The 16,913-nt window shown below is 31.8% G+C and overlaps 1 protein-coding gene across 1 annotated transcript; it reads right to left on the bottom strand.

The window, feature by feature from the left end:
- Nucleotides 1-3,128: 3,128 nt before the first annotated feature.
- On the bottom strand, nt 3,129-5,211 carry LOC21404027. The gene is made up of 2 exons (XM_010094000.2): nt 4,207-5,211; nt 3,129-3,790 (listed from the first exon to the last, which is right to left on the bottom strand). Exons 1-2 carry the CDS (start codon nt 4,904-4,906, stop codon nt 3,159-3,161), a joined length of 1,332 nt encoding a protein of 443 aa, XP_010092302.1. The 5' UTR covers nt 4,907-5,211; the 3' UTR covers nt 3,129-3,158.
- Between the last annotated feature and the right edge of the window lie 11,702 nt (nt 5,212-16,913).

The raw sequence follows: 16,913 nt of genomic DNA on the forward strand, positions 1-16,913 counted from the left end.
ATGACCTTATCTTAAATGCTAGCTGCCACCAAAGGGAGTAGTACTTCATAACTAGAAAAACTGCACAGTTGCGTTCTAAATCTTTTATTTTATGCATAATACACTAACGCACTATAAAATTCTAATTTTGATAAGTTATACTCTAAAATTTAAAATCAGCAGAAGTTCTAAAAGTTAACAAGTATAATTAAGTGACAGTTTGAGATACGAGATTTATATACGAAAAGTAAAACTCGTCTATTTTAAATAAGATCACATACAAATTTCACATCTTGAACTGTTAATTTAATAACACTTATCGACTGTTAGATTATTTGAAAGGTCATGATGATGCAGGTCATCAAAACTAAAAACTTAGGATGTATTATGAAAAAATAAAATGAAACCGTGCAATTTACTCCTATAGCTATAAGCTCTAGAAGATTTCTACTAAAAAAGAAAGGTCTAGAAAGAAATCGATTCTACAATTAGACAAACCGATTCGAGTTTTACTACAGTAAAAATCTCTCATAAACAATAATATCTAACTTTTTTACTATAATAAAAAACTCTCACATAAAGTCACATCTGAACTCGAATCAGCGAACTAAGCCGACTATATATTACCTTTAAGAGGATGTAAGCTCTACATAATTGACGGCTTTTAATCCAGGACTAGGAGGTATGTTAGACGGCTAGAGGGTTAGGTAATAGTTAGTATTGATCGCATGATTGAAAAATGTGTTACATTGCATAGTCTTCTTTGGTCATCCATCGTGTTTCAAGTGTTTTTTTTTTTTTTTTTTTTTTCCCTTCTTCCATGACACCTTTTTGAAGGTTCCAATGTCTTTTACAATATTTTTGGTAGGAAGCATAGATAAAATGATGGAGAAAAAACTATAAAAGAGAGAGAAAATTGGAATGATAGAAAGGATATTAGTTTTTCTTGTTGTTTGGTAGATAAGAAGGAAAGAAAATGATGGATTTGTACACTTACTATTTTATTCATCTACTTATATTGTTTTACCTTTAAAATGAGGATTAAAGAAGTAATTTTAATAATCATTATTAGGTTTTAAGTTTTCACTTCAAAATCCATCCAACCCACTACGACTTTTATCAATCTTATTTTCTTTTCCCTCATTTTTCCCTTCTTACCAAATAAGTTACTCTACCATTCTCCATCCCATTATCCTGTGTCCCCGGCTTTTTTTGTACTAATTATGAGTTGTTATTCTTTAATTTGTGGATATTTAAAATATTATTATATTGATTAATAATATATAATTGCATTTGTCATTGAAAAGATGATATTCAAAGTTGGTACAAAAAAATGAGATTTGTTATGAATAGTAGCTGTCCACCTCAGTCAAAGTCACTATGCAAATCAGTCACAGTTACTGTTCATGTCAGAATCTTACTATGCAAATAGTAACTGAAAATAGTAAGTACTTTGTAAATAGTAACCGGGAATAGTGTTGAAAATTTTCTTATAAATAGAGTTCTAAGGCTCTTCATTTTGTATACCTTCACAAGATTAATGAAATTCTCTCCCTAAAGTTTTTCTTCTTAATTTTCATAACAGGATTAGAATTGATGTCCTTAGCACTACTCATTTTTGGATTGGTGATTCTTGTGTGCTATTGCTTGATCATATTTGGGTAGGACTTTGCCATACTAGATGCCCACCCATTACCAAGTAATTAATTAGGAGAAGGGTTTTACCAAACGGGTAGTATGAAAATGAAGCCTTGTCTTTTACTGATCTCTGAATGCATGTGTGTTAAAAATCCGTTGGCCCTGATCAATGGTGAAATGCTGAGCCATTTCCACTGAACTCAATGTGGAAAAGCTCATCATTTGGTCGTCTCCTAGACTTCTATGCACATATAATTCCAATATTCCTATTGAGTGGAGATTGGGATGAAGTATTTACAGCATAAATCAAATAGGAGTAGAGAGGGGAAAACAAAAAATAAATCCGGGACAGAGAACATGTGGAATGCACATACTTTTGATTGTTTTTTTGTGTTCTAGTTTGGACTGACGTATACTTGAAACATACCCATTTTAACATGGACCACATGCCTTCTCTCCACACTGTATGATGCTATCTGCATTAAATTCTCCTTTTTTTTTTTTATAAGTATGCCATGTTAATTAAAAAGGGAAAAGAAAAATAAAAGAACATGCTTAGGAGTGGTAGTTTATATTAAGAAACGTTTGGTTTATGGATTAGAATTATAAGATTAAAATTATTTTCTATTTATGTGTATTTTTTGTGAGAGAAAACACTGTAACGAATCATGAATCATGATTCGAATCAGGGTACGAATCCCCTTACCAAACACACCATAAGTCTTTAAATACCTTTTTAATATTTAAGATCCATGGACTTTGTTATTCAAGACTTAAAGGGAACAGAAAAATAAAAGAAGATGCTTAGAAGTGGTAGTTTATATTAGTCTTTAAATGCCTTTTTAATATTTAAGATCCATGGACTTTGTTATTCAAGACTTAAAATGGAATCTGCTGTTGGTTATTAAACTAATGCTACAATTCTCGTACCCTTTTTTTTTTTTTGAAGTATTGGGTTTTATTTTGTTGGCATAGAATTCGAGGTAGGAACCTTTTTAATGCTATATTGAAAGATTCAAAAATTTAGTGTACCGACATAGCAATTATGATCTACCGCTCCAAGAGCCAAGAAGCAAAGCATCCATGAACAAGTTTACACCTCACCCATAAATAATAATGTGATTAACCTTTTTCATTAAATATCATGCAAAGTTGAAGAATTTAAGGACTAGATAATCAAATCCACAAACTCTTTTGCCTCTCATAAAAGTACGACTGATTGACAATTCCTTTATAAAGTCACGTGAATCTTGAAAAAAGCCGTTGTTTCTCAATAACAAATTGTTATACATTTCTGCATTAGCTACACAAAGACAGATGAGAATTTAAGAGGAGGCTAATACAATGGACACTGAGGAAGAACCAAGTGACAAAGATTCCTGAAAGAAGAATCATATTTTCTACTAAAAACAAAGAAAGAAAATCTGACTCCTACCAAAAAATTAGAAAAAAATGAAACCACTCATTTCATTCACATATCTTCAAAAACAAATTTTCCCCCCCCCTTTTTTTTTTTTTTTTTTTTCTATTTTCACTTCTCTTCATGGTTTGCAGATAACCACAAAACAAGGAAGAAGTGCTCTAGGATTCAGCAAATAAAGCTCTTCAATATTTGAGTAAAGACCAACTTTCCCAGCCAATGAGTCAAAACCAGTTTGACCAGCAATTTCTTGTATGTTCTCCAATGGCCTATGGACCCTCCCAGCAATGACCCTGCAAACTATTAAGGCTTTTCTCAATGTTGGGTCCTCTTCAAATATGTCGATTGACTCGAAAGCTCTTCCACTCGTGGAAGTTGTGAAAACTCCCACTCCTTCCTTGAGCTCCTTTTTTGCTGAGAACCCATTTCTTATGATCCTACAAACACTGCATTTTTCTGATACACACAAACTGGATGAGCCATTTAGGCCCAGAGAACACGCCAGAGTCGTGCCGTAGAACCGCAGGAGCTCGTTCCCGTCGGCGAGGCAACGGGGGTGCTTCTTCGGTAGCTTGCTGGCTTTGATTTTTACCATTTCCCTGTGTTCTTCAAACCTGGCTAGTGTTTTTTGCATGTTGTGGACTTTAAGGACTCTCTCAATCCTGCCAAATTGGTTCTCAGACTTTAACCAGCTTGTCCTGCATATTATCTCCACTATTTTTCTTGATGAGTCACCCTCCACAAGCTCAGTAACTGTGAAAAAAAGATTACAAAACTAGTGAATAAATCTACTCCAAGAGGGCTAAAAATGAGTGAATATGTTAAAGATGTTAAAAGGGTTATTTGCTTGGGGAATGTAGAATCTACTTCCACCAAATAAGAACAAAAAAAGAACAAGGACAAGCAATTCACTAGATAAGAAGTTGGAAAAGATTCTTCGATTTCTCAAAAGAGAACAATGCTGATCTTATACTCCCAGCTGTAGGTTACAAAAGTGTAGATAAGGATAACCTTTTGGTACACAGATTACACATTACTTTTTTACTCACAGAATATTAATAATAATAATAAATGAAAAACAAAATTGTGTGGTCAGAAACTTTATGCAATTAGTTTGAACTTTTGAACCTTCACCCCAAAAAATTTAAAAAAAAAAAAAAAAAAATTACCTGCATGTTTAGACAGATGGTGAGATTCAGCAGCTTCCCATTTGGTAAACTGCTCTCCACACTTATGACAAGTGATTGTGGAAGAAGAGCCATTAATGGAATCTGCATCAAGAGAGACTCTATTGCTTGGCCTAAAGCCTTCATTAGCAGAGCCATTATCTGACACAAGAAAAGGAGATTTCCTAGGAGGAGTTGATGAGGCCCTAAATGAAGGATTATTGAAATAATGCATTGTGGAGTGTCCTCCAGGCCCAGGTGTGCCTGGTCTCAAAGTGCCCACAAATCCACTACCCCCATTACTACTACTACTTCCTCCTCCTCCTCCAAGGCCATTTCCACAATTGCCACTGCTGGGCCCACCAAAACCACCATCTTGGAAGCCATGGAAGCCAGTTATCTTGAGCTCACACCTTGAGTTGCTCAAGATTACTTCATGAGTTATTGGGTTTAGAAACTCACTGCTTCCAATGGATCTTGGGCTACAACTTGGGGGCTTCTCCAAATGCCTTTTGCTTCCATGGATTACATCTTTGAGATTTGCTATTGACCTTGAACATCCTGATCTTCCTCCTCCTCCTCCTCCTCCTCCTTTTCTTGTCAAGATTGTGCTCAACAGTTTTCTTGATTTTGGGTCATGAACATCTTGGGGCTCTGATTTGCAATGTAGAGACTTCTTCAGAGAGAACCAAACTGTTGGCATATTTCTATAAACTATTATTCACTACCCTTTCGAGAGTTTCCTCTTACTCGTCTTGGGGTTTCTTCTTTCTTTTTCTTTTCCCTCCTTCAAAATGGCTTTACTTCTCCAAAGTCATCATTTTTTTTTTCTCATTATAGTAACAAACCACCATGAGAAGTTGAAAAAAAGTAAAGCTTTCAACTTTTGAAAACTTGGGTTAAGTACCAAAAGAGCTCTCTTTCACTGAAGCTTCACTCACACCCTTTACTTAGAAACTACAAAAGGAAACTGAAAGATGTGAAAATCTTCAAGTGTATATACCATAATTTTTTTTTCCTTTCTGCTGAGTTTGCCTCTGAAAGCCAACCAGCCAGAACCTGTGAAGCATTTTGGAACTTTCTCTAGAATAGTTGTCCATCACCAAAGAGGAAGAAGGAAAGCACTCATTTTAATTAGGAAAGAAGAAAAATAAAAGAAAAATAAACCTTTTTCAAGAAGACCCTTTTGAGAGATATGGAAATTGAAAGAAATGAAGAATCTTTTTGGGCTCTTAGAAACATGCCAAACCAAAAAAAAAAAATTAGAAGAAAAAAATTGTTTTACTTGCAACAATAAATGATTTTTGATATATAGTAGCTACTGAGTGAAGAGGACCAGAAAGAGACAATGAAGGTCTGAATTGGTATTGATGGACCCTATGTATTAGTGTCTTATGTTTATCTCATTTGAATTTAAAGGAGTTATTTGGTTAGTGAATTTGTACTTCAATTTGAATAATAATTTATAATTTATTATAATTTTTTTTTTAAAATATATATAAATTAAAAATAATTTTAATTTTATTATTTTAATTCATGAACCTCCAGTACCCGGTATTGGGTCTCAAAGATTTTTCTCTCTCTGTGGTAGTAAGTACGTACAAAAATCTAATTTCTAGCCGAGATGATTGCCCCAAAGCACTGAGCCAGCCCCAAATAAATTAAATTTGTCCATAGCCATCTATCAAAACAAAAACAAAAAAATCCTTTGTCATGTCTCTCATTTTTATTTATTTTTTTTTTCAAATAATCTTGTCTTTAAAAAAAATATTAGCATTATTTTTTTTTTGTTACTCTATGTATAAACTGTTTAACATGTACACTTGAATATTTCATTTTCTATTTAAATAATATTTTATCATATTAGTCGAGTTAATGTGTCAAACAGTAAATGCAGATAGTGACAAAAAAATGATGTTAACATTTCTCCTTCTGAGAAATGCTATTACTTTCGCTAGAAAAAATGCTAACACTGTTACTCTCTGTATATACTGTTTGACACGTAGACTCTATATCATATATTATTATTCAAACAAAAAAATGAGATAGTAAAGTTTATGTATCAAATAATAAATGCAGTTAGTGACAAAGAGAGTGATAAAAATAGTAGTGCTAACATTTCTTTTCTTTATTTTTTATAAAATTAATTTTTTTCATAGGAACTTTCTCGAATAGAATCAAAAAATAAATAAATTATTAATAATTTTTTATTTTTAATCTTTAAAATTGTATAAAAAATTATTTATTCTGCATATTTTTTTAAACTAATATATATATATATATTTTTTACCAAATTCAGCGATCAAAAACTGGCTCCATCGAAGGGCGGCTCTACCGAAGAAAATCTCTCCTTTATATTGTTCTTTTCTAAAAAGTTACACAAGTGCATTTTGTTCTAAGCAATATTGGGACACCAGTCTTGTAATTTTAAATGTACCTTTTTGTAATTGTAAAGATTGTAGTGTTCTCAAACATTTTTCTTTCGCTCTTGCTTTTAATTTTAATTTTATCTTTTATTTTTCCTTTAACATCCTCTCAATGGGGACGTTAGATGAAATGTTTTAGAATGACTTTATTTTGAGTATGAAAATGAAAATCAATATTTTTTAGAATGGTACTGGATTCATTTTTAAAGTTGTGTTCGTTTGTTTTTTGCGAGATTATTTTTCGATTATAAGAAAAAAAAATTATATCAATTTTGTTTATGTTTTTAAAAAATATGTTGAATATAAAAGCCCTAAAAATTAAAAATAAAATAATATCTTTAAATCATTTTCCAATTCCTTTTAGTAAATTGGTCTCATTCCAGATATCTCCATTTTCGAATCAAGACTGTAAAAAACGCTATTTTTAGGGTGTTTCCAAAATAACTTTATAAAGAAATGTGAAAAATAAAATCCTAAAAAGGAGAAAAAAAACGACCCTAAAACTTTCTTATTTAACATGAATGTCTGAAGAATTTTAATTGTGCCCTTAATAATTAAAATAATATTGTATTGATATCCTCTTAAAAAGAAAACTATATATGTGCGTCATCGAATAATAGAAAATTTTATCTACATCTCACTTTTATCTTTTGTGTTTTATATAATGGCTTTATTGATTAGAAAAAAAAAAAAAAAAAAAAAAAAAGAGGGAAAACAATACTTATTCTAGGGGCTTCAAAAAGAGATATTTATTCGTTTCTAGGGGCTTCAAAAAGAGTGGCATGGTCATGAATGTTTTTTTTTTTTTCTTTTTTTTTTTTGCATTTTTTCAAGTCTGGATGACCTTAAAGCGCTGGAAATGGTTTTTGGTCACATTAAAGTGTCATTAGATAATAGCCGCTAAAGTGTTCCTCATTTCCTTCTCTCGTTCTCCCTTTCTCTCATGTGCTATGTTTGTGCTTCTCCCTTCTGGTTAGTGCTAGAACTATGGGCGGCGGGTCTACCCGAAGTCTGAAAATTTTTAAGCTCGGTGGGCAGGACCTTATGTCTGCCCGTCTAAGTTTCAGGCCGGACTCAGGCTCGGGCAGTCCAAAAATCAACCAAAAAAAAAGAAGCCCGCCGTCATTGCAAGCCCATTGTCCGAAGCCCGCCATAATGCTCGCCTAAAGTGCCCGCCCGATTGTCCGCCGAGTGGCCCGCCCGAATGCCCGCCAGACTAAAGTGTTTGATGTAGTAAAAATTTAAAAATTAATAAACAAAACTAATTCTTTGAATTGTTTTAATAGTGTGTGTTGATTTTAATCTTAATTAAGTTTTTATATAATTTTTACAATAAATAACTTAATAATTATTTATGTACAAATACAATTAATAAATAATATTATATATAATATATACACAATATTATACAAAACTAAAAATTATATAAATATATTCAATTTTTGGGCGGGCTCGGGCTGCCCGATCAGGCTCGGGCAGCCAAGACAAAGCCCGCGGTCCGTCCGAGGAAAATCTCGGGCTCGGGCGGGCGGCCTAAATTTCTCAGGTGGGCGGGTTCGGGTATCAGGCACAAGTTCAGTTTGTTCAAGTAATCGCGAGCGGCCCGTCCAATATTCCAACACTACTTGTGGTGAAAATCCAGCACCGTCGCTTGGCTGGCCTTCAGATTCTTGGTGCAACCGTGCAAGAGAGGAAACTACACATTTTGGTGAGATGAAAGGGACGTATTTTTGGGATTTTGGTTGCATGTTCTCAAGGGCCGTCAGTGTTGGAAGTGGGAGATATGCATGGAAGGCAATGGTTTTTCTTAAGCAACCGGAACTTTGTCTCTGTCTTGTGGTAGTTATTTTATTTATGTAAAATAAAGGCAAGGTCGTTTCTGCTCTGTAGTTGTTGTGTCTAATGGGTTTTGTTTATGTTTTGTAATAATCGATGTACTTTATTCACTCTTTGATTTTTAGAGTCCGTTTGGTTGGAAAATTCATTCTCTGATTCGAATCATAGTTCATGGTTCGTTACAGTATTTTTTCACACGAAAAACACACGTAAATTAAAAATAGTTATAATCTCATGATTCTAATTCATAAACTAAACAGATTCTTAACTTGTTTTCAATCCGTTAGAGTTTATTCTTTGCAGAGTTGGGGGATTTTTATGCTTTAGGTCTTTTAATTTTTTTTTCTGTCGGAGTTCTATAAGGTGTTATTATATAATAATTTTCTAATCATGTAAAGTAGTTAAATTGCAAGTGGTTCAAAATATCATTCATTAATGACAAAAAGTTATTAAACTTTTAACTAATGAGAGGAAAAGTAAACCAAGGAAAGAAAAATAAAATAAAATAAAACAACAGCGTCATCATCATGAAACTTCTCATAAAAAAAACAAAAAACAAAATCAAAAACAAAAACAACATGAAACTTTAATGCTTTTAATTTTTCTCTCTCTCTCTTTTGTCTTGTATTAGGTTTCTTGAAGAGAACAATAAAGTTGATCAACTAAGACAAAAGCAAATAAAACCACTATCCTCTTATTATCAAGAATTCCCGTTTGTCCCGTGAATCATTTATTCATATAATACTCGAATTTTCAAAAAAAAAATCTCGGGTCCCGTTTTTTTCACCAATTCGAATTTAAAATTTAAATTTTATTACAGTAAGATTTTTTTAAAAATAATTACATTTAATTTTTTTTACTATAATAAAAAACTCTCATATAACATCACATTTCAACTCAAATTAAAAATTTAAATTAACAAACTGAATGGCCTTCAATATTCTTCAAAGGTAAATTGAAGTACCAAAACTACCCTTGTTTGGGACACTGAACTCTGAATTTACCTTTTAGATTTCTGAAGCTGGAAGTACTGTTGTCTCTTTCACCATGTGCATCACCATTTGAGTATTTGGAGTAGAATTGAATTGAAACGACGAAGGACCACAAGACTGCCTCTTGTCTTTTTCTTTGTTCCAAATTACTAATAGTTTTTCTTAAGAGAAAAATTAAATAACTAAAGAAAAGGCAATTCCGTAATTTTATATATCTAATTTTAAATGTTTGGATTATTATTGTCAGTGTTCTTAAACTTTGAGGTCTTTACAGTTTTTCATTTAAACTTTAAATATCCCATTTTATTTATTGAATTTAAAATTTTTCATACTTAACTCTTTTTGTTATAATTTTTATTAAAAATAGATAAAAAGAAAAGAGAGTAATGTTGAGTCTTTTTATTTAGATTTCTATTAAAAATAAACAAATAAAAATCATATAGTTACACTTATCCTCCTTTTTCGGTTTGATTTCAAGATAAATTTATACAAAAAAACTTAAATAAGACAAATTTAAAATTTATGAGGAAAAATGTGAGTTTTCAAAGCTTAGAAAGCAAAGTAGAAATAACCTCAAAATTCAGAAAGCATTAGTGAAATTAATCTTAAATGTTTTTAAATTGTCAAATTTTCTCATATTCATTTTAGAAACAAATTATTAGGACTTGACATGCAAACATATTCATTAACCATAAATGTTTTATTCTATAATAGTTATTGTGCACTAATCAAGATTTTATGATTTATATTTTGCCAAGAAAGATAAGTGGTCACTTCTTCAAATCGATGATATTATAATTTAAAACTGAATAGTTTTTTCTAAAAAAAAAAATCAAAACCGAATAGTTAATTAAATGGAATATTCCTCAATTGTTTTTGGTAATGGAAACCACAGAAACAAAAATGGTCCCCACGGGATCCTTGAATTTGTATGGCGTCAAATTTTGTTTTTGTCCATGTGTGATTAGGTTAATGTGTTAGAGCTGTCACATACATTCTTTGGTTCAAAAATAGTAGATTGTGACTTGAAAGAATATGGAGGTTTTTTTTTTTTTTTTTTTTTTTTTTAATAATATTGACACACACAAATATGTTGAAAATTGTAATAATACTCAATTTATATGGTATCAGAGGGTGTTTTTCTAATAGGTCCTGAGAAATTAAATTGTTGAAAAGTTTATATTTTCTCTTGTTTGATCTGCATCAAAAGTTACTTATTTTGTATATTTTTTTTTTCAATTTAATGTGAATTCCATCATATTCAACGATAAAAAAATTAATCGTATCGATAAGAATGTTTAAAAAAAAAAACTCCCAGATGATGAATTCAAAATTTCACAAAGTAAAATTAAATAAGAATAAACCCAATTTTCCATTCAAAATGGGACCCCATAAAGTGCATATTTATCCGAATAGATAAGAAACAAAATAAACAACTTGTATTATGCAAAGACAGATATAATTATTAGCTAAGAACACTAATCTCCAAGTATAATCCAAATGTTAAAAAACAGAAAAACTAGCTCATACGGATTGATAATCACCAAAAAGATAATTTTAGATTTGCATTTTTTTTATTAAGAAAAAGATTAAGATTTACATTTTGCATACTACTTTTCAAGTCTTTATACTATGTTTAGCGGCGTTGTTAATTATGATGCCCTTATATAAAGAGTTTTGGCCAATATTTAAATAGAATCATTTAGTACAAACTACTTAAGACCACGGTATTATCTTCTGAGAAATAAGTGATCGATTTTTCATGAATTTTGTGTTCTTTATTTCTCTGTGTTAAAAAAAAAAAAACAACCAAAGTAGCCATGGCATCAAATGAATTATACTAAAGAGAGTTTTCTTTCTTTCTTTCTTTCTTTCTTTCTTTTTTTTTCCTCATTTCATCAATTACCATGAAGAAGAAAAGGATGGTGGTGGGAGCGAGTGGATAAAAAGGCCAGGACAAGACTAGGACATTGAATGTTTGAAATGATGGCCATTGAAGTTACTTGTTGAATGTCTTCAACAATTACAGCAAACAGATCACACTTCCGAGAAGAGTGGGCCTAAGACCCTAAAATTTGTGTTACATTTTAGTACTTAATCATTCATTAAATGCAAGCACATGGTGGATACTGGATATCGGTGTCTTAGGCTTCGTTCATTTCACCGATTCGAGTTTTTAGTTTTAGATTTTTACAGTAAAAAGCTATCAGAAAATGTTACATCTAACTTTTTCTATTACAGTGAAAAGCTCTCAGAAAATGTCACATCTCAACTCAAATTGAAAACTCGAATCTGCGAAGTGAACGAGGCCAAATTTACTGTCTAAATTCATATTGGGTATTGTGTACACCTGTCTTAGTGAACATTTGGTTCATGAATTTAAAATCACGATTCAAAATCATTTTCAGTTTACGTGTGTTTTTTGTGAGAGATAATATTGAAGCGAATCACGAACCATGATTCGAATCATGACATGAATCACCAACTAAATGCAGACTAAAATTTTCCAAAAAAAAAAAAGGTCTGGGTGACTAGGCGTCACTGGCCCTTGCTCTTTATTTGTCAATTGTCCACAACCCCCCAATGGCCTCACTGGTTCAAATTATTGCTAAAGCTGTGTAAAGCCATTCTGGGCTCAAGGCCCAAAAAGAGAAGAAAAAAGGTTCCATTGCACACTTCAATGGAGTTGGGTCGAGCTAATAAATAATTGTCCGGAAATAGTAAAAAATAGGCATATATAAAAAGTTTAAGAAAATATATAGATTAATTTTTAGTATTAAAAATTAATAAGTCATAACTTGTCAAGTTATGATTCATAGCCAGACAAGTTATGGACAAAAACTGTAATTTAACATATTTATTAACTTATGTAAACTATTGATCTATTAATTTTAATTCATCTCAAATCTTAATATATTTTCCTCTTTCTCCCTAAATTGTCCAGGCTAGATGTTAGCCTTGTCCGGATGATTTTTGGTGAATAAGTTAGTTGGAGATAAATTAGATATCAAATTGGAAGAGATTTTAGACATGTAGTTGAAAAAAAAAAAAGAATAGGAGATTCTCTTTATCTCTATTAAAACAGAAAAAAAAAAAAAAAGAGATTTGAGTTTCTAAAATACCAAGCTACCAGGACTAAAAAGGGATTTCTGTTTTTTTTTTTTTTTTCCTTTTAAATTAATCTTGACAGAGAGGGATTAATGTAAACCAAATCTTATTTTTTAACCACACAAAAAAACTCTCTCACATTACTTTAGTCTAAAGAGATCTTTATAGCATAAACTAGCAGTAGATCCACACCCTTAACTCTAATACTCTATTGCTAAAGTCAGGAGGTCAAATCCTACCCCACTTTAAACGGACCAAAAACGACTTGCAAATAGAACATATTATTTATGATAGTTTTTTTTTTCTTTGCTAATCACATATTATTTATGATAGTTGGTTTAGGATTTACTAACATTTTACAAAGAGACGTGACAATAAAAGAGTCTATTGCAAAATATCTTCTGAACTTTTATAGTTGATAAGTTCCACCTTGATCTTTGACAATTAGTCTAAATTTAAAAATTCTCCACAAAATGATGCTACCAAAATTAAATTTTGAGATGCGATTTGGTAACTACAATAAGCTATTTGAGTATTAGTGAAAAACAAAAGGAAAATTCTACCATACTGTTGAGGAGTGGTCATTTCATGACTGCAAGAGTAGGCGGAACAAGCCGGACAGACCGAACAGACAGAATATGTCGAGCACTTGATTCGAATAGGCAGACCAGGCTGAGCACCTATTCTGAACAAGCTGCGCACTATCTGACACTAATCAGTGGAACAAGACAAGTGTCCAATCATCTAACTTTTGATTCTACTCCTATCAAGTTTGTGAGTCATTCTAATTCCAAAAGTGACAGATATACTTATTAGATCGATCGTACCATCATAGCATGACTTTATTATTGCTGTAATGACCGAGAAAATTCTAGAATTAAATAATGTAAATTTATTTATTTAAGCCAAAGACTTTTCTCAGTAATATACTGTCATATTTTGTGGCTGGAGGATTTATAGAATTAATACAGTATTCCTAAATTCCGTATCAAGTTTTATGATTGGGGTTTATAGAATTAATACAGTATTCCTAAATTCCGTATCAAGTTTTATGATTAGTTCATATTTTAAGAACAAGTAAATTCAGTTGATAAATTCTTACCGCAATTAAGGCGGAAGAATTCTCAGTGCATATATAGTTGGAGAATCCTAATCTTAGGAATCTCTTAGTGCAGTATAATGTTAGCAGCGTATAGAGAAACGCTCTGACATTTAAAGAGAAAACCCTTAATTTCCAAACAGATAAGAGAAAATTAAAGGGGTAGTGTTTCAGTCACGAAATTCAGATACAATATGAGTTCAGAAGTTGACAAAGTCAAGAACTGAAATTTCCTATCAACTAGGTAAATTCTCAAAAGTCAGTATGAAGTAATATGAATAACAATAAGAATAGAACATCAATGGGTGATTACCAAGTGTCCACTAAACCTTGCTTACGTAAGCAAGATGACATTAAGTAAGCAATTAGAAATTTAAGTTAGGTAAGATCATGTTACCGACTTTCAGATTGCAATAAGGAAGGATGTGCAGAATGCTATGTTAAACCCACAAGTGGGCCAACATATGAATCTTAAGGTTAAGAAGTGAAAAAGAATTGAAAAACATCAATTCTAGGATTTTAGAAATAATCAAAACAAAAAACAGACGAAAGATGGGTCCAGAAGGTCGAACCGAGAAAATTGGGGTTTCGAATGATTTAAGTGGACCGAGTCAAAGAGTGTTGACCAAGAGTCAAACAAAATGTTGCTCTTGAAAAGTTAGTCAATAATGGTCAAAGTTGACTAAGTTGATCAACTGTCTAAGAAAAGCAGATAAAACGCGCACTAGACAAGAAATTAAGCTGAACCAAAATAAGATAGTTATTAAATGATCAATGGTTGAGATTAAAAGTGACTTTTTGAAAGGAGGGCTGAGATCATGCCATTTGCTTAGAGAGGTGACTGGCCTGTACAAGAAGCTAAGAAGAGATATTTTTGTAGGATTTTTGCACAAAGGAGCCCAAAAGTTATGAAATTACACTTAGACCCATCCTTTTCTTCTTCAACATGTATAAGTGTAAGAAACATAATTAAACACACTCTTTTTCATGTCAAGAAACGTGGGTGTTCATCCAAGAGAGAGAATAAGAAAAAAATTACCAAAAGTGAAGAAAAACAAGTTTTAAGTGGGAATCGGTCGAACTACCGAGGACTGGTGATTCCGGAGTTTGTTTTTCATTCTTCTAAGGTGATATTTCATTTTTCCTCTCCTTTTTCTTACCTTGGCCGAATGATTTGGATGTGGTAGAGAGTATGGAGAAAGTTTGCTAAGTTGATGATTGAATTTCAATTGATGGAATAGAAAGCTTAGTAATTAAAGGATGAATTTGTGGTTGTTAGATTATGTTTCTAGCAACTTTTAGGTATGAAAATCTTTGTGAGAAATTAGATGGAACCCTAGAGTATGGTTCCTAAGTTTATTAAATTGTATGAGAAAGATTGTTAGTTATGATTAGAAGATGAAGTAACGGATAAAACGAGCTAAGGATAGCTCGGGAAACACAGAAAATAAGGCGAAACTCTGCCGAAATTTAGTTTAAAAATTTGGAGTTAAACCTAGTTTTAGTTATAGAATTTGAGGCTAAACTTAGTTTTAGTTCTAGATAGAAGCTTTAAACTATTTTCTTAAAAAACACTGCATAACTGTCAAAACAGTTTTGGTGTTAAACAGAAGAGTTCATTAAGGAACTCGAAGTATAGTTTCAAGAAAGTTTTTTGAGTTTGGACATTGTTTAATGAAAAAATAAGGTTATGAGGATTCAATAAACTTAATCTTTAAGTTTGAAATAAGGTTTTCAATCCTCTAAGGTAGGAAAGAGAAAGAAAGCCATAAGTAGAGAAATCAGATTTTCTTATAAGCTTGCTAAAATAGAATAACAAGTGATAGTTAATCTCACACTCTTAGTGTGTGTTTATTATCAGAAATAAGTAAGAACGAGAACAGACAATGTGGCGAATAGAGGATTCCCTTCCTTAAAATAGGTAAGTAGAAACCTCACCTACAGTATAAATAGATTTGAAAATGAACAGTACACATGAATTATATGTGTTTGAGTACATTCCATGTTATAGTATGCTATGCTATGTCATATTGCATACACCTTAATAAGTCAAGAGGAACTTATAAGAAGAAACTCAGTTGAGTGTCGTACCAGCCTCCGCGAGGGAGGTAATCAGACTCTGCAAGGGAGATAAAGGAAAAAAAAGGTCCTCCGCAATGGAGGCACTCAGTTCAGTTTAAATCACAGTGTCGTTGGGGACCTTGCAAACCCTAGCATCTTGATGATTGCGGGCAAATGGTACAAGCACTCGAACCCATCAGTAAGTACGATAAGTTCAGATAGTAAAACACAGACAATAAAACTTTCATAAGACATCATAAATCAGCATAAGCAGTTCATGCATATCATTCATGTGAAATTTCAGTTATTTAGCGAGTAATAGTTCCTACTTGCTGAGGGAAATCTCATTTCAGAGTATTTATATTGTAGGTAAGCAACCTACACATAATGTTTGATGGACTGATGGCAAGGTAGAAGACGGGCGGAGTGGAGGTCGGAGAATGGATACCGCACGCAACTATTTTCGAAATAATTTAAAGTTTTAAAAAGATTTTGTTGAATATGTCTATGAACTTGTGTTTTAGACGTTTGTACTATGATTGTTAAGTTGTGTAAGCTAGCAAGATTTTGAGAAGCAAAAATATACCTATGTGTAAATTTATGCTTTAGAAAAGAAATTAGTTTTGAAGTATAAACACTTTGCTATGTTCAAAAGTGGAAACCAGAATTTATATTGTTACAGTAATTTTAAAAGAATGATACAACATTCTACATAAAAAAATGAATGATATAGTTTTTTTAAGAGAAAAAAACTTATGCCTAGAATGCTACAACATACGCTATAACATTTTGTTTCAGAATGTTATAGCATTCATATAACATTTTATTTAAGTTATAACAAAATGCTACAGCATTCTACATAGCATTTAAAAAATAATAATAATGCTACAACATTCTATATAGCATAAAAAAAATGTCCTTCAAATTTTGAGGAGTTTCAGAAATGATATGTTAAAGTTAGTAATAGTGATAGCCACGTAGTTAGGGTCTTTACAATTGCCGCCCATGCCGCAAATCCAGGCACTTTATTAAGCTTACCATTTCCTAGAATTCATAATAAATGAGTTTTATTGCATCGTTACTCCCTTAACTTTTCGTGATTAATAAATCGATCTCTAAACATTTTTTTCTTTGTAATTGACCCTTTAAATTTCAAAATGTGTTGTATGAATGGTCCTTTTAGTAACA

This window comes from Morus notabilis, unplaced genomic scaffold (genome assembly GCF_000414095.1).
Source record: "Morus notabilis unplaced genomic scaffold, ASM41409v2 Scaffold634, whole genome shotgun sequence".
Lineage (NCBI taxonomy): Eukaryota > Viridiplantae > Streptophyta > Magnoliopsida > Rosales > Moraceae > Morus > Morus notabilis.